Here is a 22401-nt window from a genome sequence, read left to right as displayed (position 1 = left end):
TTCAATAGGATGAAGCCCTCCTCTCAAGACGATACCCCACGCCCAGCACTGCTCATCACCCGTATCGCAAGGATACAAATGATAAAGAAATTTTTGTGTACAAATGAGTGATTCTCAAAAAGCTAGGTTGTACAATGTAAATCTATAGGCACTCTCACAAGATGACATTTAAGCTCAATAGAGTTTTAGGGTTTCTCTTTAAAAAAATATTTTGAAATAAATGAGAGCAGATGATAATAAATGATCTTTAATGTAATATATAAATACACAATAAAGGCTTCTTCAAAGATTAAAGAGTATTAAATTTTTTCTACACAAATAATTTTCAAAACCAAAAGTATAGGAGAACCTAGGGTTTCTCTCAAAAATGATTTTTTTTTCAAATGAAAGAGTAGATGAGAAAAACATGCTTCTTTGTTTTTGAATGGATAAGTGAAAAACAATGCCCAAAATATTCAAGAGTATATGCAAGATGATCAAAAGTTGTTTAAAGAGAGTTGGGCAAGGTATTTATAAAGAATTTTAAATTTTAGCCGTTAAGTGACCGTTGGCCTATTAAAATAATATTATAATTTGAATTTTATGACCATTTTATGCTTGAAATTGGAAAAACTAAAGGGTTTCGGTCGACTGGCATAGGGTCTAGTCGACTAGCCTTAGGCGATTTTCCAATTTTGCAAGTTTCGATCGACTGGGCACATGATCCAGTCGGTTGGATCATCAGCTGTGTGAAGTCTGGTCGATTGGGCTTTAAGGTTCGGTCGATTGGCCCTTTACAAATTTCAAGTTTTGGCTATTTGGTCAATTTGGTTAATAAGGCTTAGAGGTCCGATCAACTGGCCCTTTTGGAAAATATGCTTGGTCGACTAGGCTTGACCATTTGGTCGACTGTCCCTTTACAAAAAATGAGTTTTAGCCCTTTTTTGACCTCATAAGCACTTCAAACCTTTTTTTTCTTTTTTTTTTTCTTATGAGTTTAGAATTTTATGAAATAGATTTTCCATGAAAAGATTGATCCCCTAAGGTTTTTCTATGCTCTATATTGAGCATTAAACCAAATCATGCAAGACCTGAATTTACAATACAAACTAAATGCAATACAATTGAAATAAACAAAGTCTTCACTCTTTTGCTCTTCAATTTTCATGGAATACGTTAGGTGATATGAGCATTAAAAGCCTCATGGCTTCCATTTTATCTATACTCTATGTGCATGCTGAAATATAAACCTGTTCAAGTACTAAATGCACACATCAAATACTTGTGATTTGTCATTATCAAAGCAAGGATAGGACTAAAAAAGCTGACAATGTCCCCATGTTTGATGATGACAAACACACGACGAAGATTGGTTCAGCTTGAAAAGGCTTCCCCTTACAATATGCATAAATTTAAAACAATGCAACTCAAGCATATCTAAGAAGGAAGACATTGTTATTTAACATGCATTTTAGTTCAAGCAATGCAGCTTAGATACTTGCCCTATCTGAAATTTTTAAGAAGTAGGGCATATTAAAAAAATTTGCAATTTTGCTCCTCATAAACCTTCTCCCCCCCTTTTGTCATCAGAAAAAGGGCTAAGTTAAGTGTAAAAGTATTTGAGAATTGAAAGAATCCCTTAGCTTAAAAGAAGAACTGCCCCTTTTTGACATTAAATAGATAGCAATCCTAGCTATTTGAAACGAAATTTTGCAATTTTGTTCACAGCATCAATATAGGTGACCACTGAGGATAAAATTATGTGTTGAACATGGTCACTGCTCGACACTACATAAGACTTGTTAAACATTCAAAATTTAAGGTAAGTCTTATGGAGTCATAACTTCAGTCAACTAGATAGCATGTATGCCTGTATATGATCATTTAATTCATTATGCAATACCCTAGTTAACTACTAGCATGCATACACAAGGTTCCGCATAAGCCATGCAAATGGCATTCCATTCAAATTAGCATGCATGTCTCCTAAATAACTATTAGCATGCAAGTCATAAAGTTTTGCATCAGCCATGCAGATGGCATTCTATACAAGCATGCAATCCAATATATCAAATCAATTTAGTATAGCCCAAAGCAGTTCATGTTATAGTCAAGAGATAATACATATCCATCAAAGAAATTTAAAGATTCGGTGCATTATGGATAAATAAGAACCTAAGAAAATTAAATTTTTAGAGTTATGAGATTACAAGGAGATATGCTCCCCCCAAGTTATGCACCCTACTCATCATCACGGGATAGGCTTAATTTCTCAAAAATTACTTAAGTAATTTTTAGGCAACTTTCTTAGTGTGCAATAAGCCTAACTCATGTCTAATTTGGATAAGTGTATCCTCTTGAAGTGGTTTTGTGAATATATTGGCCCATTGTTTATCAGTGCTTACAAACTCAAGTGTCACATCCCTTTTTTGCATATGATCACAAATAAAATGTTGTCTAATCTCAATATGCTTAGTTCATGAGTGTGAGATGGGGTTTTTTAAGATATTTATTGCATTAGTGTTATCACATTTTATAGGAACAGTGTCATAGCGCAATTTGTAGCCCATAAGTTGTTGTTTCATGTGGAGAGTTTGAGCATAACAACTTCCAGCCGCTATATATTCAGCGCTGGCTGTGGACAGTGCAACTAAGTACTGTTTCTTGGAAAATCAAGAAACCAGAGATTGTCCTAGGAAATGATATGTGCCGCTTGTGCTCTTCCTTTTGTTTTTAGTGTAAATACAAAAGGGGGTAAATTGGAGATTTTAAAAAAAAATCTAGGTCAAATATTTTGCAATCTATATACCACAACCTAGGGTCTGTCTAAAACTTGTATTTAAAAATCAGATAAATAAATTAGTAATTAAAGTGCACAAATATTCACTTCAGGTATTTTCAATTGATCTCATATTTGTATTCAAAGATAAATTCAGTAGATATATATCAACAAGTAAATACCAAAAAGTAAAGCAAGCAAAATACGAGATGACGCTAGATATGTTATTGGGGTTCGACAACAGTGCCTATGTCTCTACCTTGAGCTAACAAGCAGGAGGATTTCCACTAAAAATTTTCTCACTTGCAGGCAGAGTAGCACCAATTACAAAGCCTTTCCTTATTGGGCGAGGAATACCCTTGGTCAAATTTATAGGGCTGACCCCAACCTTTACAACCTATCCTGAAAGGGGTGGAGAATACCCACCTCAAGCCTCGCCTAAATTATAACAGATATTCAAATGATGTGTACAATATTAGTGCTTCTCCAATAAGAAAATATGTACTAATACAATCAGTACACTCACAGATAATAGAGATTTATGCTCAAGTGAGATTAGGTTAAGCTGTATGTCAACTCTCAACCAATGTGTGTGTATATATATATATATATATATATATATTTGTATATACGTGAGAGTGATACCTTTGATTCAAGTTAATATATTCAAAAAACAAATAATCAAAGGACTTTGAACTTCTAAGCGAATATCTCAACAAATATTTTTTGAATATTAAGCACAACCGGGATTGGGTTTAAGCTTGTAAAAACGTATTTTATCAAATAGCACAAGCAAGCTCTTGAATCTGGAAATAAGAATGCCAAGACTCAAAAGCAAATTAGAGTTCTTCCCAAATGATAAAAAATAACGGGAATAACTTTAGCTTACTCTCAAAAAATCAATTTCAGATAATGCAAGATTAGAGAGTAATAAGCTTCAAGAATGATGTATGAAAGTCTGCATAGCAATAAGAAATCAAACTCTCTTTCAAGTTGTAATTAGTTTGCAAGCAAGGAGTATAAACAATAATTCTCCTCAAAGATGATTTTTCAAATAAGAGTGAAAGGAGAATGACTAATGTGCTTGAAAAATACGAAGTATGAGCAATGGAAGTTTAAGAAAATCAGAGAGAATTTTTTTCGCTAATTGTAATGCTAATTTTTGTGCTAATCTGGAAAAATGAAGGGTATATATAGAATTCCCTTAATTTTGGACCATTAGGGACACTGAGGGAATTTTTGAAAAATTTTAATTAAAATTAATCCCTATTTAATGCGGTAAAAATATGCTAACTCAAGAGGTTCGGTCGCCCAGAGCTATGGCTCGGTCGCTCGAACAGACACAGTAATTTTGAAAGAACTTAAGGGTTCAGTTGACCAATCACTATGTTAGTTGGCTGAGCCAGGGTGATTTTCCAAACCATCATAGGTTCAGTTGCTTATCTGAAGGTTTGGTTACTCGAATGATCATGCTCGGCCGGCCGGTAAATTTTAGACCTTGAGAGTTGGTCTGCTGAGGCAAATGAGTCGGGTTGGAATCTTTATTCGGTCGGACGAGGAAGATGTGTGATAAATAGGATGGTCACGCGAGCCCCTTTAAAAAAATTTTCAATAAGTAACGTCAGTCGGCCAAGGTGATTTGAACTTAAAAAGTTTATCGACCGGGGCTCTTTGAAGATGCATATTTTACCCTGTTTTTATCTCTGAACTTATTCAATGATGTGTGAATAAGCTATGACCTTTATCTTAAGAGGTTTTGGTTCCTAAGGTCATTCTATGGTCTTTTGAGCATAAGATCCTATCATTCATGCAATGCATTATTATAGACCATAAATATTTTAGACCAAAAATTGAATGGCAATTACAATAAAGAAAATTTGTGTTCATCCCCTTTTGCTCTTCAGGAGCCAATCATGTGATATGATCTTTGTGGTCCTTATGACTTTTTTATGTCCTTACCATCCATGCGTGCTAAGGATTAACCCTATTCAGGAGCTTAGTGCATAAGTAAGAAATAACGTGACTTGTCATTATCAAAACGGGATCAAGCTCATAGTGTCAACATTCTCCCCATTTTTTATGATGACAAATACAATAAGCAAAAATGGGTAAGTCAAAAAAGACTCCTCCTGAGACTATGCATTCAAATAAAATTTATCGTTTATGGTTCAAGCATATGCATAATAGAAGAAATCTTAAATAAAATTGAGTTCAAGTTTTGAAAAATATGCTTAGATACCAAGCATGTACGTAGAGAATAAAGATCACGCTAAGATAGATTATTCCAAAAGAATTACCCAAATTTTGCATACTTCTCCCCTTTTTGGCATCAGCAAAAGGGCTAAAGCCTTTAAAACACATAACTTTGAGAAGATTTTAATGAAATTTTGGCAGCATGTCATTTGAAAGTAGAGCATTTCCCAAAAAAAATGTGCATCAAAAACTTGATTTATTTGAGTAGGCAATATTCAATATGGCATATCATTCAAATCGAGCATGCATAATATCTAATATAGTCCAAGAAAATCCATGCAATAATGATAGTACATCCAATATTCATAAGTATAAACATCCAATTCATTTTAGACATCAAATACCTTTCTCACATAAAAGTGTGAGAAATATAAGTTTTCAAAGCTGTAGTATTTTAAGTTAAGTTGCACCCCCCTCAGTTTATGCACTCCATTATCTCTAGACAGATTCTCTACTATGCATTAGGCCTAATTCACGTCTAATTTGTATAAATCTATCCGCTTGAAGAGGTTTTGTGAAAAAGTCGACCCAATGTTCATTAGTGCATACGATTTCAAGTGCCACATCCCCCTTTTACACATGATCACGAATAAAATGATGTCTAATTTCTATGTGCTTGGTTCATGCATGTGAGATGGGATTCTTTGAGATATTAATTGCACTAGTATTATCACATTTTATTGGAATCGTGTCATAATGCAATCCAAAATCCATAAGTTGTTGCTTTATATAAAGTATTTGAGCATAACAATTTCTAGCCGCTATATATTCAGTTTCGGTTGTGGATAGTGCAACTGAGTTCTGTTCCTTGGAAAACCAAGAAACCAGAGATTGTCCTAAAAAGTGACAAGTGCCTCTAGTACTCTTTCTATCCACTTTACTGCTGGCAAAGTCAGTATCTATGTAACTAACAATCTCAAATGAGGTATGCTTAGGGTTCCATAATCCTAATTCAATAGTTCTAACAAGGTACCTAAGTATTCTTTTAACCGCTAACAAATGGGATTCCTTAGGTGCAGCTTGAAATATAACACACATACAAACACTAAATATAATATTAGGCCTTCTTGTAGTATGATACAAAAGACAGCAAATCATACCACGGTAGAGCTTGACATTTATCGGTATACCTTGCTTATCTTTGTCAAGTTTTGTGGAAGAACTCATGGGTGTTCCTAAAATTTTTCATCTTCCATGTTAAATTTCTTGAGTAAATCCCTAACATGTTTTGATTGGAAAATAAATGTCTCATGTTTAGTTTGTTTGATCTGAAGGCCTAGAAAGAAATTTAGTTCACCCATCATGCTCATTTTAAATTCGTTTTGCATGCAATTGGCAAACTTATTACACAATTTATCATTTGTAGCTCCAAAGATAATATCATCAACATATATTTGCACAAGGAGCATATGATCATTTTTAGATTTAATGAAAAGTGTAGTGTCAATATTTCCTCTGGTAAATCCATTTTCTAGGAGAAAACCACTAAGCCCCTTATACCAAGCTCTAGAAACTTCTTTCAATCCATATAGGACTTTAGTCAAGCAATAGACATGATTAGGGAATTAGTGGTTTTCAAACCCTGGAGGTTGTTCTACATATACCTCCCCATTGATGTAGCCATTTAAAAGTGAGCTTTTAATATCCATTTGATACAGTTTAAAGTTTTTAAAAGCAAGTAAATACGAATGGCTTCCATCTTAGCTACACGAGCATATGTTTCCTCAAAATCTATACCTTCCTCCTGATTATAACCCTGGGCTACTAACCTAGCTTTATTTCTAATCACTACTCCATTTTCATCCTTTTTGTTTCTATAGACCCATTTGGCTCCAATAATTGTGTGATCGTCAAGTCTAGAAACTAGGGTCCAAACCTTGCTTCTCTCAAATTGATTTAGTTTTTCCTGCATGGACATAACCCATGATTCGTCCTCTATGACTCCATTCATATTCTAAGGTTCTTCTTGAGATAAGAATGCAAAATGACTCACTAAATTCCTCAAAGACGAATGTGTGGCAACTCCACTTGAGGGCTCACCTATGATTTGTTCCATAGAATGGTTCCTTACAAATTTCCAATCTCTAGGTAGTTCTTGAACCTCACTTTCAATTTTACTATCCTCAACTGATGCATCTCTAATTTCTGAATTCTTATCTACATTATTTTCAATGGAAAGTTGTTTTAATCCTATTTTTATTTCAATATCATCTTCATAAGCTCTTCTAGAAAAAAAGATTAGACTCATCAAAGACTACATGGATAGACTCAATAATAGTCAATGTTCTTTTGTTAAATACCCTATAGGTCTTTCTGTCAAGTGAATAACCTAGAAAAATTCCATCATTAGATTTCGAGTCAAACTTTCCTAGGTGTTCATTATCCCTAGCACAAAGCATTTATAGCAAAAGACATGAAAATAGGAGATGTTTGGTCTACGACCATTCCATAATTCATTGGGAGTTTTATTGAGAGAGGGCCTGATCAAAACTCTATTCATTATGTAGCAAGCAGTGCTCACTGCTTTGGCCTAGAAATATTTGGGTAATTTATGTTTATTTAGCATTGTTCTACCTATTTCTTGTAAGAACCTATTCTTTCTTTCAACAACACCATTTTTATGTGGAGTCTTAGGTGCCAAGAAATGATGAGATATACCCTCTATGTCACAATAATTCTCAATACCCTCATTTTTAAATTCTGTTCCCCTATTACTTCTGATGTGTGTTATTTTGTACCCCTTTTCATTTTGGATTTTCCTGCAAAGTCTAGTAAATTATTCACAAGTTTCATCTTTATATGAAAGAAAGAGTACCCATGTGAACCTAGAATAATCATCCACAATTACAAATGCATATAATTTCCCTCTTAGACTCTGAACTTGAGTAGGACTGAATAAGTATAAGTGCAACATTTGAAGTTGCCTAGTAGTAGAAATAATTTTCTTTTTCTTGAAACTAGATCTCGTTTGCTTACCCATTTGACATGCATCGCAAATTTTAACTTTCACAAATGGTGTTTTAGGTATGCCTTTAACCAATTCCTTTTTCACAAGCTTTGATAGTAAATCCATGCTAGCATGCCCTAGTCTTCTATACCAAAGCCAACTGGCCTCATTAATAGCAGAAAAACATGTAACATGATGAGATGCAAAGTTATCAAGACTAGTGGTGTAAACATTTTCATGACGATCAGCTGTAAACAAAATTTTATTTTTCAGATCTATTTTCCATAGTGCATTTGTCATGTTCAAAAGACACCCTATACCCTTTGTCACACAATTGACTTATACTTAGCAAGTTATGTTTTAGACCTTCTACTAATAACACATTATCAATAACTAAGGAAGGTTCCTTACCAACCTTACCTTCTCCAATGATCTTGCCCTTAAAGGTTACAAATCCTCCTTCTTTGGGTACGATGGAAGCGAACTTAGCCTTGTCACCTGTCATGTGCTGTGAGCACCTGCTATCCATATACCACTTGTTCTTGGAGGAAGATGATCTCAAGAACACCTGCAACAAATATTTAGGTAACTAATTTTGGTACCCAAATTCTCATGGGTCCATAGGGGTTAGTACTTGATTCACCTTTGACTCTCCACACTTTCTTAATTTTAACGTATCTGTTTTTAAATGAGCAGTCAAACTAAATGTGGTCTTTTATTTTACATTTAAAACATGTTACATGCCACAATGAATTTTTAGGAGGGATGTACAATTTTGATTCATGAACAAAATGTCCTAAATAAAGATTTTTCTGCCTCTTGTTTTCAATTCCATTAAAACCGAGACCTTATTTATCAAGAGAACTTCTCTAAACCCCAAGGAGTCTATCAAGATTGTTTTGGCCCTCTATGAATTTGAAAATAGTTTTGGAGTTATTGGTAGGCTCGCCAAGGCTTGGGTCCTTAACTACCAAAAATACTTTTATAAAACCTAGCTTAATCCCAAGTTCAGTAGAAAGTGGGGAAATGAGGTGTCGATCCTTAGGGATTTAAAGTGCAGTTATCAAACGACTTCCAAATTAATCTATTGTAGCCTTGTGTAAAAGAAGAGTAAAAGATAATAGTTTTTAGGATATTTTCTATCAACTAATGGGAAGCATGTAAATGAAAGCATGTAAATCTAACTTAACTCTACTCTTACAAAGCAATGCTTAATCATGAATGACACCTAGGATGTTGTTTTCTAGTAGGCTCGCCAAGGCTTGGGTCCTTAACTATCAAAAATAATATTTATAAAACCTAATTAATCCCAAGCTCAGTAGAAAGTGGGAAAGTCGGGTATCGATCCATGGAGACTTAAAGTGCAGTTGTGAGACCTCTTTTGAATTAGTTTACTAAAGCCTTGTTATGAAAAGAAATAAAAAGATGAGATTTTTGGTGTTGTTTTCTATCTAACTAGGGGAAAGCATTTAAATGAAAGCATGTAAATCTATAATAATTCTACTTCTACAAAGCAATGTTTAGACATGAGTATAGTTTAGGATGTTGTTCTGCTTACTCTACGTTTAGTGAGTTTACCATACTAAGCAAGTGGAACCCGGCTAAACAATCCAAGGAGGCGTTTGATGGCATAGAGTAGCAAGGGTGCACTAGCCGTTCGGAGCACGGTCGGGAATGGGAATATACTCTATAACAAATGAGCACGAGAACCTCTATGGGAGACTATGGCCTAATACGTGTACCTAACTGAAGCAATAGAGCTGCTAATCTTGTCACTAAACATTATTAAAATCTAAACCATAAATAAAAGTAGTAAATCAAAGTTGTAAAGAAAAACAACAAAGGAGAAAGCATGTAAAAGATCATTCCTTTGCATTCATCACATCTGTCACTAATGCCAAAAAGTACATGTAGACACCCTATTTTTGCCCTAGCCAAATAGAACAAAGGAGTCCATTCTCATTATATTATTATTATTACCTTATTTTAATTATTATTATTTTCTTATAATTATTTGTATTATTTATTATTGTTCATTACTAGTATTATAATTAGTGTTACCTTACTATTATTTTGGGTATATTTTTTTTAATTTTATTTATTTATTTATTTATTATTATTATTATTATTTTCCTATATTATTAGTACTTTACTATTATTTTGCTAGTATTTTTATCATTACTTTTATTATTTTTCACTTTTATTATTATTACTAGTACTTTGATTATCTTTATTTTATTTTTACTTTACTATAATTATTTTTATTTTTCATTTGTTTTATTGTATTTGATATATTACTATTATTATTATTATTATTATTATTATTATTATTATTATTATTATTATTATTATTAGCATTAGTATCTTATTTTGGCTATTATTATTTTTAGTATTATTACTTTATTTTTATTAATATTAATACTATTATTATTTTACCAATAGTATCTTAGTTTTTATTTTTACTATAATTATTTATTATTATTAGTAGTAGTATTATTATTATTACCTTATTGATACTAATATTATTATGATAATTATTATTATTATTATTTCCTTTTTCATTATTACCATAAGAATAAAAGAATAAAAAAAAAGAAAAAGAAAATCAAAGAAGGAAGTTGCTTTAGGGTTTTGAGATTTTTTTTTTTTTTATATAATGGCAAAGGGGAGCACACGGCTAGGGGGGGGGGGGGCGGCACAGCAACAGTGCAGCGCGGAGGCACACAAAAAAACCTAACCATCTTCTTCTTCCTCCCTCTGATTCTCTGCCATCACCAGCCGAGAACTGCAGGCCCCCTTTCTGCTCCAGCCAGCAGATCACTCCAGTAGTCTCCAGATCCGGCCACCTTCCTGGAACCCCTCTCCGGCCGCTCCAACACCAGCAGCAGCAAAGAGGTTCTCCTCTGCTCTAGTTACAGCTGCAGCAGGTTCACGGCTTGCTCCACCGCCCTTGCTCCAACCAGTATCTCACTGCAACACCCACACGACACCCTTCTGGCAAACACCTAGCCTTCCAGAGCTCCCAGCACCGGCGACCTCTGCAACTCCATCTTGCCACTATTCCGGCCATACAGGATCACCGACCACCTCAGAACCAACCCCGGCGAGCACCATTCTGCAACCGCCGGAGACCCAGCTACCTCACCATCACCATCGTCTCCGGCCACCCTCAGGTCGCTGCACCACCATCCACAGCTGCAGAGAATCTCCATTCTCACGAGCATACAACAACAGATCCGAACAACACAGCAGCCCACTGCTTCCACTGCTGCCGTGAGCCACCTCCTGCAGCCGCACAGCCCACGAACCAGAGTCCTCCGGCGACGGCCACCCTCACCTCATGCACAGGGAACCGCTGGCAACAGCCGCTACACCTTCAAGACCCAGCAGGCAGCCACCACAGCAGTCGTCTTCGGGAGCCACCGCCGAACCTCATAACCGCCCAGCCGTGAGCCGCCCCTGTGAGTCTCCCTGCTCTCTGCACACACTCACGCACACTGTAGTACACACAGCACACATAAATATACATATATATTACTGTTAGTGTTAATATGTATCTATATATTTTCTTTTATATTATGCATATATATACATATATATAAATATACATATATATTACTGTTAGTGTTAATATGTATATATATATTTTCTTTTATATTATGCACATATATATACATATATATATATATATATTACTGTTAGTGTTAATAGGTATATATATATATATATATATATTTTTTTTTTTCTCTTATATTGATCATATTAAATATTATTATTCTCTGCATATGATTATTAGCAATATTATGGTTTTATTTGTGTGTTATTATCAACAGTAATGTTATGATATTATTATTTCACAATATTATTATTATGTTAGTGTTAATATTATATTGTTTGTATAGCACTGAAAGTAATAATGTTATTATTGGCATTGTTAATATTATTATTGGTTTGTATACTAGTATTGGTTATATCATTGTTAATTTATTAGTATAACTATTAGATGAATTGTGTTAGTATAAATATTATATTTTTTGTACATTATTGGTAGTATTAAGAACATTGTTTATGTATAAATACAAGCATATTGTTTATTATTGTTATTATCATCGTTATTATAATTAGCATGTTATTAATATTTTTAGGATTTGATTGCCTCTATATAGACCGTTTATTAATTTTAGGGTTATGAGTGTTTCCATATTATTATCACATTTTAACTTTAGGGCTTGTTATGTTTCCAAATTATTAGCACATATTTTTAAGGATTTTTGATTTATTTCCATTTTATTGCATGTTGAATTTTTTAGGGTTTGATTATTTCCATATCATTGTATATTTATTTTTTGATTTGTATAAATGCCATAATTTCGTCTTATTTGTTTCCATGTTTGTTTATATTTAACTTCTAGGGTTTGATTTATTGTCATGTTTCCTTTATTGTCAATATTAACAGGGTTTTATTAGAGTTATGTTAAAATTTTGATTATTTATAGTTAGGGTTTTTATTTGTTAAGATATATTATTATCATATTGTATAGTTAGTGAAATTATGACATATATGTATTATTAGTCTAGTAGTATTATTATGGTATAGTATTAATATTTACATGTTATGATGTATATATATATTAAAGTGGTATTATAATATCATATTGGTATTTATGTGTTATTGATATTATGAGATATATACGTGTTATTATTATAGTAGTATTATTATTGCAGGTAATATATTATCATTATAATATGTTAGGGATATTGCTTTCACATATTTATGGAATTCTCAACTATATCCTATGTTTATATTTTGTATTGAGATATCTATTATTTATAATATTTTGGTATTATTTTAGTAAGTATTTTTGTGTGGGTATACCCCTATGATTTAATTGCGGGGGGTATTAGCCTTTGGGCTTCACGTACCCTAAGCTCTGAGGGAATATATATATATATATATATATATATATATTTATTTATTTATTTTTTACATGTATTTATAAATTCATAAAAAGGAATAATTTAAAGAATTATTAGATTAACTTAGGGATAATTTCAAATTAATTAGGTACCGTTCGTAAGAACGGGCGCGTAGGGGGTGCTCGTACCTTCCCCTCGCGTAACCGAACTCTCGGCCCCAACTCTGGTAATGTAGACCGATTCTACCCCTAACGGGGTAGTAATCATGTGTTCTAACCGCACTAAAGGTTAGTGGCGACTCCGATATCCATGTTTTTCCATGAAAATATTAAAATGATTGTAATTTCGCCGCCCGGGGCACACGCGCTCCCGGGACGTCGCGACAGCTTGGCGACTCCGCTGGGGACTTAGAGAGTCGAGCCATTAATTAATTGAAAATTATCCCAAGTTCAAATTTAATGAATCTTTTAATTACTCCTTATGTTGTAAATATAGTAATTCATAAATAACCTTGATTAATTGTAAATATTTTACTTCCATAATTTGTAAATAACCAAAATCAGTTAAAAATATTTTGTTTCCTAATTTTGTGAATATTAATTATAGATATTTTGTTTCCAAATATTCTGAATAAAGCATATTAATTGTAAGATATTTTGAATAAGTAAATTAATTATAGATATTTTGTATATTAATCGTAAATATTTTGTTTCCATATTCTTTTTAAGTAAGCATATTAGCTGACAATAGTTTGTTTCCAAATTTGTTGTGAATAAACATATTAATTGGATATATTGTGTTTCCTTATCTTTTGAATATATATATTAATTGTAGATATCTTGTTTCCATATTGTTTATAGCATGTGAATAAATGTGGGGATAGCAGGATTAGGTTAAATTTAAATTCACACACTCTCACGCTCTATACCCGAGCTTTACCTGCTAAGATTAGATAGGGGTGTAATAGCGTTTGTCCCTTCGTAGCTTAAGCTTGATGGGACCCGCGAACCACCCCGCTCAGTGCGAGTTTTGTCCGGACCCCTATGGGGGAGGATGAAATTTCAAATTGGGGACCTTTTTGTCAATAGGGATTAGAGCCTACCCACACGTACTTGTCCATAGTTTTTCCCTTAACTAGGATAGAGCCATAAAAAACCCTGTATATACGTACCTACCCTGGGTTGGGACAGGGAGCCACATCCTTCTCTATGTATAGCATGTTGTATATATGTTGTGAGATACCTTGTATTATACCATGCATTATGTATTCATTTTAGACTTACATACTAAGCTTGTATTCTGAAAAAGCCCAATAAAGAGACCATGGCCCATCCTTTCAAAGAATGAAGAACTTGGCTCAAGCATTTTATGGGTCGGCCCAACCCTTTCCAAATAACTTGGACCCAATTCTTTAAAAACAAACTGGGGCCCGATTCTTTAAAAACAAACTTGGGCCTGACCTTTTCCTAAGCAAAAACTCGGCCCAGGCCTAAGTTTCAAAAAGGTGCAAGCCCAGATTTCAAAAGAGGACTTCAACCTCATTGCCTAAAAATTTGGGCCAATATTTTTTCAAGTAATCCAAGCCCAATTCCTTTTCAACTAGGGCCTTAACCCTTCATGAAATAGCTCGAAGCCCATATTTTAAAATACTTGAGGCCCAAGTGCACACTAAATTCCACAAGTCCACATTGAATGAATCCAATGGGTTGACTAGCCTGGGTCAACCCCAATCTCAGAACATAATTTGACCCTTTATAGAATCTGAGATACATGGACCATCATCAAGGAAATGAATGGGTAAGGGAGAAATTAAATTGAAATCGTGGCCCATCAATGGTCATGTTAATCTTGACCCGTTTCATTAGTGGGATTTTTCTAGAATTCTAGCTAAGTAGTAATTTAGGACATCATATTCATGCATTTCATTTCATACATAGTCATGCACGATAGGATGCATGCACGTTTGTATCTTTGTTTATATATATAAGTACATTAATTGCATCCATGCATAAAAACCTATTACATACCCTGATCATGCATCAAAACACATTCACTCATGCATAATTGTGCATTCATGATTCTAAGAAGAAATTTTTTGGTTTTCAGTTCCAAATCAAAGAGGTGGTTTGAGTAACATAAAACAATAATTGAGACTACCACGCATCAGTACAATATCATGCGAAGAGCGAGAGAAATGAGTGAACAATTGGAAAATAGAGTCCTGGGTCTAGAACAAGGACAAGAAGAAATAAATGACAAGATAAGTAAGGTTCTGGAGTTACTGATGAACAAGGGAAAGGCAGTGCATGTTGATCCCGAAGTAGATGTGGACCCCACTCATCCCCCAGGGTTCACCCCAGATCATGGACAAACATCAATTCTGCCACCTGGTGTCATGGGGGGTCCACCGCCAAATATGCCTCCTTTCATCCCTACTATGCCAGCACAGGGGTTTCCAGTAGTAGGAACTCCTCCATTAGTACCTTCTGATATGGGGATCAACAAGTCTGAGGCTGAGCGTCGCTGTGACGTATTAGAAGAGCGCTTAAAAGCAGTGGAAGGTTCTAATACTTTCGATTCAGTTAATCCAAATGACCTTTGCTTGGTGCCTAAAGTCACCCTGCCGCCAAAGTTTAAAATGCCAGACTTTGAAAAGTTTGACGGGACCCGGTGCCCTCGAACACATTTAGTGATGTACTGCCAAGCAATGGCTGCTTACTCGGACGATGAAAAACTAATGATGCATTGCTTTCAAAGCAATTTGACCGGGTCCGCTATCCGTTGGTACATTCAACAAGATAAGGCTCGGGTCGGCACTTGGAAGGACTTGGCTAGTGCCTTTATCACTCACTACCGCCATGTGACGGAAATGGCACCTGATCGAATGACTCTATAAGAAATGGAGAAGAAATCCACCGAAACATTCAGAGAATATGCTTACAGGTGGAGAGATATGTCAATCCAAGTGGACCCCCCGGTGAGTGACCAAGAGGCCATCTCCTTGTTCGCAAGCACATTAAAAGACCCCTATTGTTCGCACCTTAGGGGAGCAACTCCCCATGATTTTATGGATATTGTGGCTGCGGGAGGAAGAATTGAAGGTGATATCAAGGCAGGCCTAGTCAAGGATAGTGGCTCGGAAATCAGTTTAGGTAAAAGGTGGACTAATAGGAAGAAGGAGGAAGAAGCACAAATGATACAGGGGCAGTTTAATTGGAAGAATCAGTATACCAGAGGTGGGAACCAATGGCCCAAGAGAAACTTTGATTTTGAGCCCATGATAAATCAAACGGCGCATACAGGCACAAGGCCCCAGATTGTTCACTCTGGTCCACCGAATCAGCAAACACAAGACAGGTTTGTGACCAGAAACTTCCGAAGGGTGGATCCCATTCCCATGACATATGCCGAATTATTTCCTCAGCTGCGGGAAAAGGGGATGGTATCTGCAATCCCTGGGATGCCCGTTGCGAACCCTCCTCCCCAATGGTATGATCCTGGGGTTCGTTGTGAGTACCATGCTAACTCTCCTGGCCATACTATTGACCGCTGTTGGGCTTTCAAGCATAAGGTGCAATCGTTAAGAGACGCAGGATGGTTAGCTTTTGATGACAAGCAACCAGGAGTCCAGGTGAATCCTTTGCCCAAACACGAGGAAGGAAGTAGTTGACATATCAGGGAGCTTCCCAAAATCAATGGTTTCAGTCATTATCCGCCGAGGCTAAAGTGATGGAGTACCGAACTTTTGACTATCTAATCCTTTTCAATTGATGTTCTTTTGTTTTCCATTGTCATTTGCTTTTTGTAGTCCGTGGACGCTTGTGTCTCGGAATAGTTTCTATATTCAATAAATATGCAGTTCGTTATCTCACTTTTATCATAAGTCCAATTGCCAAATTTTGTTTGCTTATGTTTCATGCCGGAATAGGGAAAGTAATATTGCCAGTGTTCATGAGCTAGAAAGAGATGTTAAAGGACGAAACAATCATTGAATTCAGAGGTTATGAAGAAGTTTTTTTTTTTTTTTTACTTTCCAAGGAATTCAACAAGGTGGCTGCACTGTTTTGATAAATTAATCACTCATGTTTTGATCAAATGATGGATGACCCTCTTTGGCTGACCAGTTATCCCTAAAAGAACCCAAACAATGATTTATCATTTGTTAACCAAATTGAGCCTGAATGTTAAACCATCTTTTTCTTAAAAGTCAGATCACCAAGAATTCAACCTGGGTTTGGGTCCCTTAGCGTTTGGCAAATCATTTGAGACAATAGTCATTACCAAAATGATGGCAGACCATTTTTCTGCTATCCAAAAGAAAGTAAAAGAAGAAATCCCTTGACAACCCTTTTGAGCCTGAAAAATTCATTCCTTGATTAACCTGTTGAAGGATCACACCCCACACTGGGGCAGTTTTTAAAAGATTGGTCCCAATTGAAGTTCAAATGAAAATGAAGACAAGATTTCTTTATAAAAGAAAAAGTGGAAGTTGCAGAAAAAAAGGAAAAGAAGATTAAAAGAAAAAAAGAAAAGAAAAGCAGGAGGAAGAAGAAAGAAAATAAGGGACTTACTACATATGTGATCTTTGACCAAATTACCCTTGATGAAATTGGTGATTTTTGAGCTTTATGTAATTCCTTTTTTCTTTAACCCATATCCTTAGCCTACATTAAGGTCCAAATTAAAGTCCTGACCAGATTGGTATACATTGTTGTCTCTAATGATTTGTCAGACTCAATACTGAGTCTGAACTACGTAATGACCTGATCCTGAAAAGGTACGTAGGCAGCTTGTTTTAATAACAAGTTCGGTCAACATCTTGCAAAGTGCCTCAACTCGAACTGGGGGCATAAAACATTATTTGGGGTGGTATTTTTGAACCTTAGTTTCTCTTTTATTCTGAAAACCTACATCCCTAAGCCTACGTTTCGTCCCGAGTATTAAAGACCATCTTGAGATCAAAGCATGGGTTGATGAAACAGGGGCAGTTGACGAGAAGGATAGTCGTCTAGGCTGGGAAATCAACGTTACACGATTTTTGAATACTGGTATGAATTTGTCCCTATGATAGCATTGAAACATGGTAAAACATTTATTTTGTGCGGATGGTCTTCTGATTTAGCAAGTTGATGTCATAGTTGCATAATCATTCATCGTTCCTTAAAAAAAAAAAAAAAAAAAAAAAAAGAAAAAAGAAAAAAGAAAAAAGGAAACCTTCCTACTCTTCAGAATGTTAAAAGAGGATAGATAGTCAAAAGGTTTCAAAATCCCTAGTAGTTTCTACAACAAGATACCTGTGGAGAAAGAGCAGCCTAACTGGGGCAAATGTTATGTCAAGTTTCAAAGAGAATCCAACAATAGAGTCAAGATCGGTGGCAGATGAATTTAACTAAGGCAAATTCCGAGTTGAGTCTCAGTAGGTCCCGTTCAAGCACCTTCTTATTAGATTGGAATATGAAAGCGGGGCCAAAATCAGCTATAGGTCCATTTAACTGGGGCAGATTTTGTGATTTTTTTGAGTTGAGTCAATCACTTTCATGACTGGATGAATAAAGAAGATTAAGCCAAGATCAGTTACAAATCCATTTAAATGTGGCGAATTTCATGTAGAGACCAAAGATGAGGTCATTGGGAGAAAAGATCCATGCATTGTCATGCATTACCTCAAATTTCACGCATTGTCATACATTTCATGCATTGCCATGCATTTCACGCATTACCATACATCTTATACATCGCCCTGCATTTCATACATGGCCATGCATTCCATGCATTACCATACATCTTTTGCATTTGTCCTGCATTTCATGCATTATCCTATATTTCACACATTACTACACACCTCATGCATCTCATGCATTGTCATGCATTTCATGCATTACCATACATCTTATGCATTTCATATATTACACAAAAAATAAAAAATAAAAATGCATACATATAATCACAAGTTAGCAACATGCATACATATAGAAGCATATCATTGCATTCTAGCATCACAAGCTGCAATAGAGCACCCTTCACACTTGTCTTGAGCTTTCGAATGATTATTTGACATCCTTGATGGGGAGATTCTTGTTGTGTTTAATTATGAGCTGGGGTAATTGACCCCAAGCCCACATTGATTTACTTGGAAAACTAGGGCAAGTTGACCCCGGACACACGTTGATTTATTTCGGACTGGGGCAACAGATCCCATAAGATAGGGGATTCATTCATTGACATTCGAATTTTACCCCAAGAGCATTTTCAAAATAGAGTAACAACTTTCCAAACTTTGCTTTCATATCTTGTTACTGGTTGAGGTGGCTCGGATCATCGTATCCCTACGGCTCGGATTCTTACATTCGAAGCAAGCCATCATTGTGTCCCATGGCTGGATCATCGTATCCCTACGGCTCGGATTCTTACATTCGAAGCAAGCCATCATTGTGTCCCATGGCTGGATCATCGTGTCCCTACGGCTCGGATTCTTACATTCGAAGCAAGCCATCATTGTGTCCCATGGCTGGATCATCGTGTCCCTACGGCTCGGATTCTTACATTCGAAGCAAGCCATCATTGTGTCCTATGGCTGGATCATCGTGTCCCTACGGCTCGGATTCTTACATTCGAAGCAAGCCATCATTGTGTCCCATGGCTGGATCATCGTATCCCTACGGCTCGGATTCTCTTCGAATGCCATCATTGTGTCCCATGGCTGGATCATCGTATCCCTACGGCTCGGATTCTTACATTCGAAGCAAGCCATCATTGTGTCCCATGGCTGGATCATCGTGTCCCTACGGCTCGGATTCTTACATTCGAAGCAAGCCATCATTGTGTCCCATGGCTGGATCATCGTGTCCCTACGGCTCGGATTCTTACATTCGAAGCAAGCCATCATTGTGTCCCATGGCTGGATCATCGTGTCCCTACGGCTCGGATTCTTACATTCGAAGCAAGCCATCATTGTGTCCCATGGCTGGATCATCGTGTCCCTACGGCTCGGATTCTTATATTCGAAGCAAGCCATCATTGTGTCCCATGGCTGGATCATCGTGTCCCTACGGCTCAGATTCTTACATTCGAAGCAAGCCATCATTGTGTCCTATGGCTAGATCATCGTATCCCTACGGCTCGGATTCTTACATTCGAAGCAAGCCATCATTGTGTCCCATTGCTGGATCATCGTGTCCCTACGGCTCAGATTCTTACATTCGAAGCAAGCCATCATTGTGTCCCATGGCTGGATCATCGTGTCCCTACGGCTCGGATTCTTACATTCGAAGCAAGCCATCATTGTGTCCCATGGCTGGATTATCGTGTCCCTACGGCTCGGATTCTTACATTCGAAGCAAGCCATCATTGTGTCCCATGGCTGGATCATCGTATCCCTACGGCTCGGATTCTTACATTCGAAGCAAGCCATCATTGTGTCCCATGGCTGGATCATCGTGTCCCTACGGCTCGAATTCTTACATTCGAAGCAAGCCATCATTGTGTCCCATGGCTAGATCATCGTATCCCTACGGCTCGGATTCTTACATTCGCAGCAAGCCATCCCTGTGTACCTCAACCTGGATTCTTACATTTAGTGCAGATCGTCTCTGGTTGGCAGAAATAAACCACTCTTGATTAACCTGAAAAGCCATAGAGAGTTGAATGGCTTGGCTAAAATAGGTGTCTTTTATCTTTGCAGGCTTGTTGCTACAAAAACGTAGGAGAGTTCCTACCGTTACATTGAAGCAACTAAGCCTACAAAGAGGGGCAGCTGTAGACACCTTATTTTTGCCCTAACCAAATAGAACAAAGGAGTCCCTTCTCATTATATTATTATTATTACCTTATTTTTATTATTATTATTTTCTTATAATTATTTGTATTATTTATTATTGTTCATTACTAGTATTATAATTAGTGTTACCTTACTATTATTTTGGGTATATTTTTTTTAATTTTATTTATTTATTTATTTATTTATTATTATTATTATTATTATTATTATTATTATTATTTTCCTATATTATTAGTACTTTACTATTATTTTGCTAGTATTTTTATCATTACTATTATTATTTTTCACTTTTATTATTATTACTAGTACTTTGATTATCTTTATTTTATTTTTACTTTACTATAATTATTTTTATTTTTCATTTGTTTTATTGTTTTTGATATATTACTATTATTATTATTATTATTATTATTATTATTAGCATTAGTATCTTATTTTGGCTATTATTATTTTTAGTATTATTACTTTATTTTTATTAATATTAATACTATTATTATTTTACCAATAGTATCTTAGTTTTTATTTTTACTATAATTATTTATTATTATTAGTAGTAGTATTATTATTATTACCTTATTGATACTAATATTATTATGATAATTATTATTATTATTATTTCCTTTTTCATTATTACCATAAGAATAAAAGAATAAAAAAAAAGAAAAAGAAAATCAAAGAAGGAAGTTGCTTTAGGGTTTTGAGATTTTTTTTTTTTTTTAATATAATGGCAAAGGGGAGCACACGGCTAGGGGGGGGGGGGGCGCGGCACAGCAACAGCGCAGCGCGGAGGCACACAAAAAAACCTAACCATCTTCTTCTTCCTCCCTCTGATTCTCTGCCATCACCAGCCGAGAACTGCAGGCCCCCTTTCTGCTCCAGCCAGCAGATCACTCCAGTAGTCTCCAGATCCGGCCACCTTCCTGGAACCCCTCTCCGGCCGCTCCAACACCAGCAGCAGCAAAGAGGTTCTCCCCTACTCTAGTTACAGCTGCAGCAGGTTCACGGCTTGCTCCACCGCCCTTGCTCCAACCAGTATCTCACTGCAACACCCACACGACACCCTTCTGGCAAACACCTAGCCTTCCAGAGCTCCCAGCACCGGCGACCTCTGCAACTCCATCTTGCCACTATTCCGGCCATACAGGATCACCGACCACCTCAGAACCAACCCCGGCGAGCACCATTCTGCAACCGCCGGAGACCCAGCTACCTCACCATCACCATCGTCTCCGGCCACCCTCAGGTCGCTGCACCACCATCCACAGCTGCAGAGAATCTCCATTCTTACGAGCATACAACAACAGATCCGAACAACACAGCAGCCCGTTGCTTCCACTGCTGCCGTGAGCCACCTCCTGCAGCCGCACAGCCCACGAACCAGAGTCCTCCGGCGACGGCCACCCTCACCTCATGCACAGGGAACCGCTGGCAACAGCCGCTACACCTTCAAGACCCAGCAGGCAGCCACCACAGCAGTCGTCTTCGGGAGCCACCGCCGAACCTCACAACCACCCAGCCGTGAGCCGCCCCTGTGAGTCTCCCTGCTCTCTGCACACACTCACGCACACTATAGTACACACAGCACACATAAATATACATATATATTACTGTTAGTGTTAATATGTATCTATATATTTTCTTTTATATTATGCATATATATACATATATATAAATATACATATATATTACTGTTAGTGTTAATATGTATATATATATTTTCTTTTATATTATGCACATATATATACATAT

At 36.2% G+C, this 22401-nt stretch overlaps 1 protein-coding gene across 1 annotated transcript; it reads left to right on the top strand.

The window, feature by feature from the left end:
* The first annotated feature begins 5931 nt into the window (after positions 1-5931).
* Positions 5932-22174, top strand: LOC131160900 (extensin-like). Its single transcript, XM_058116775.1, has 5 exons — positions 5932-5936; positions 10737-10920; positions 11033-11406; positions 21501-21684; positions 21797-22174. The coding sequence occupies exons 1-5, from the start codon at positions 5932-5934 to the stop codon at positions 22172-22174; spliced, it is 1125 nt and encodes a 374-aa protein (XP_057972758.1).
* The last annotated feature ends 227 nt before the right edge of the window (positions 22175-22401 follow it).

Source organism: Malania oleifera, chromosome 7, assembly GCF_029873635.1.
Source record: "Malania oleifera isolate guangnan ecotype guangnan chromosome 7, ASM2987363v1, whole genome shotgun sequence".
Classification (NCBI taxonomy): domain Eukaryota; kingdom Viridiplantae; phylum Streptophyta; class Magnoliopsida; order Santalales; family Ximeniaceae; genus Malania; species Malania oleifera.
This window is presented reverse-complemented; position numbering and strand designations above follow the sequence as displayed.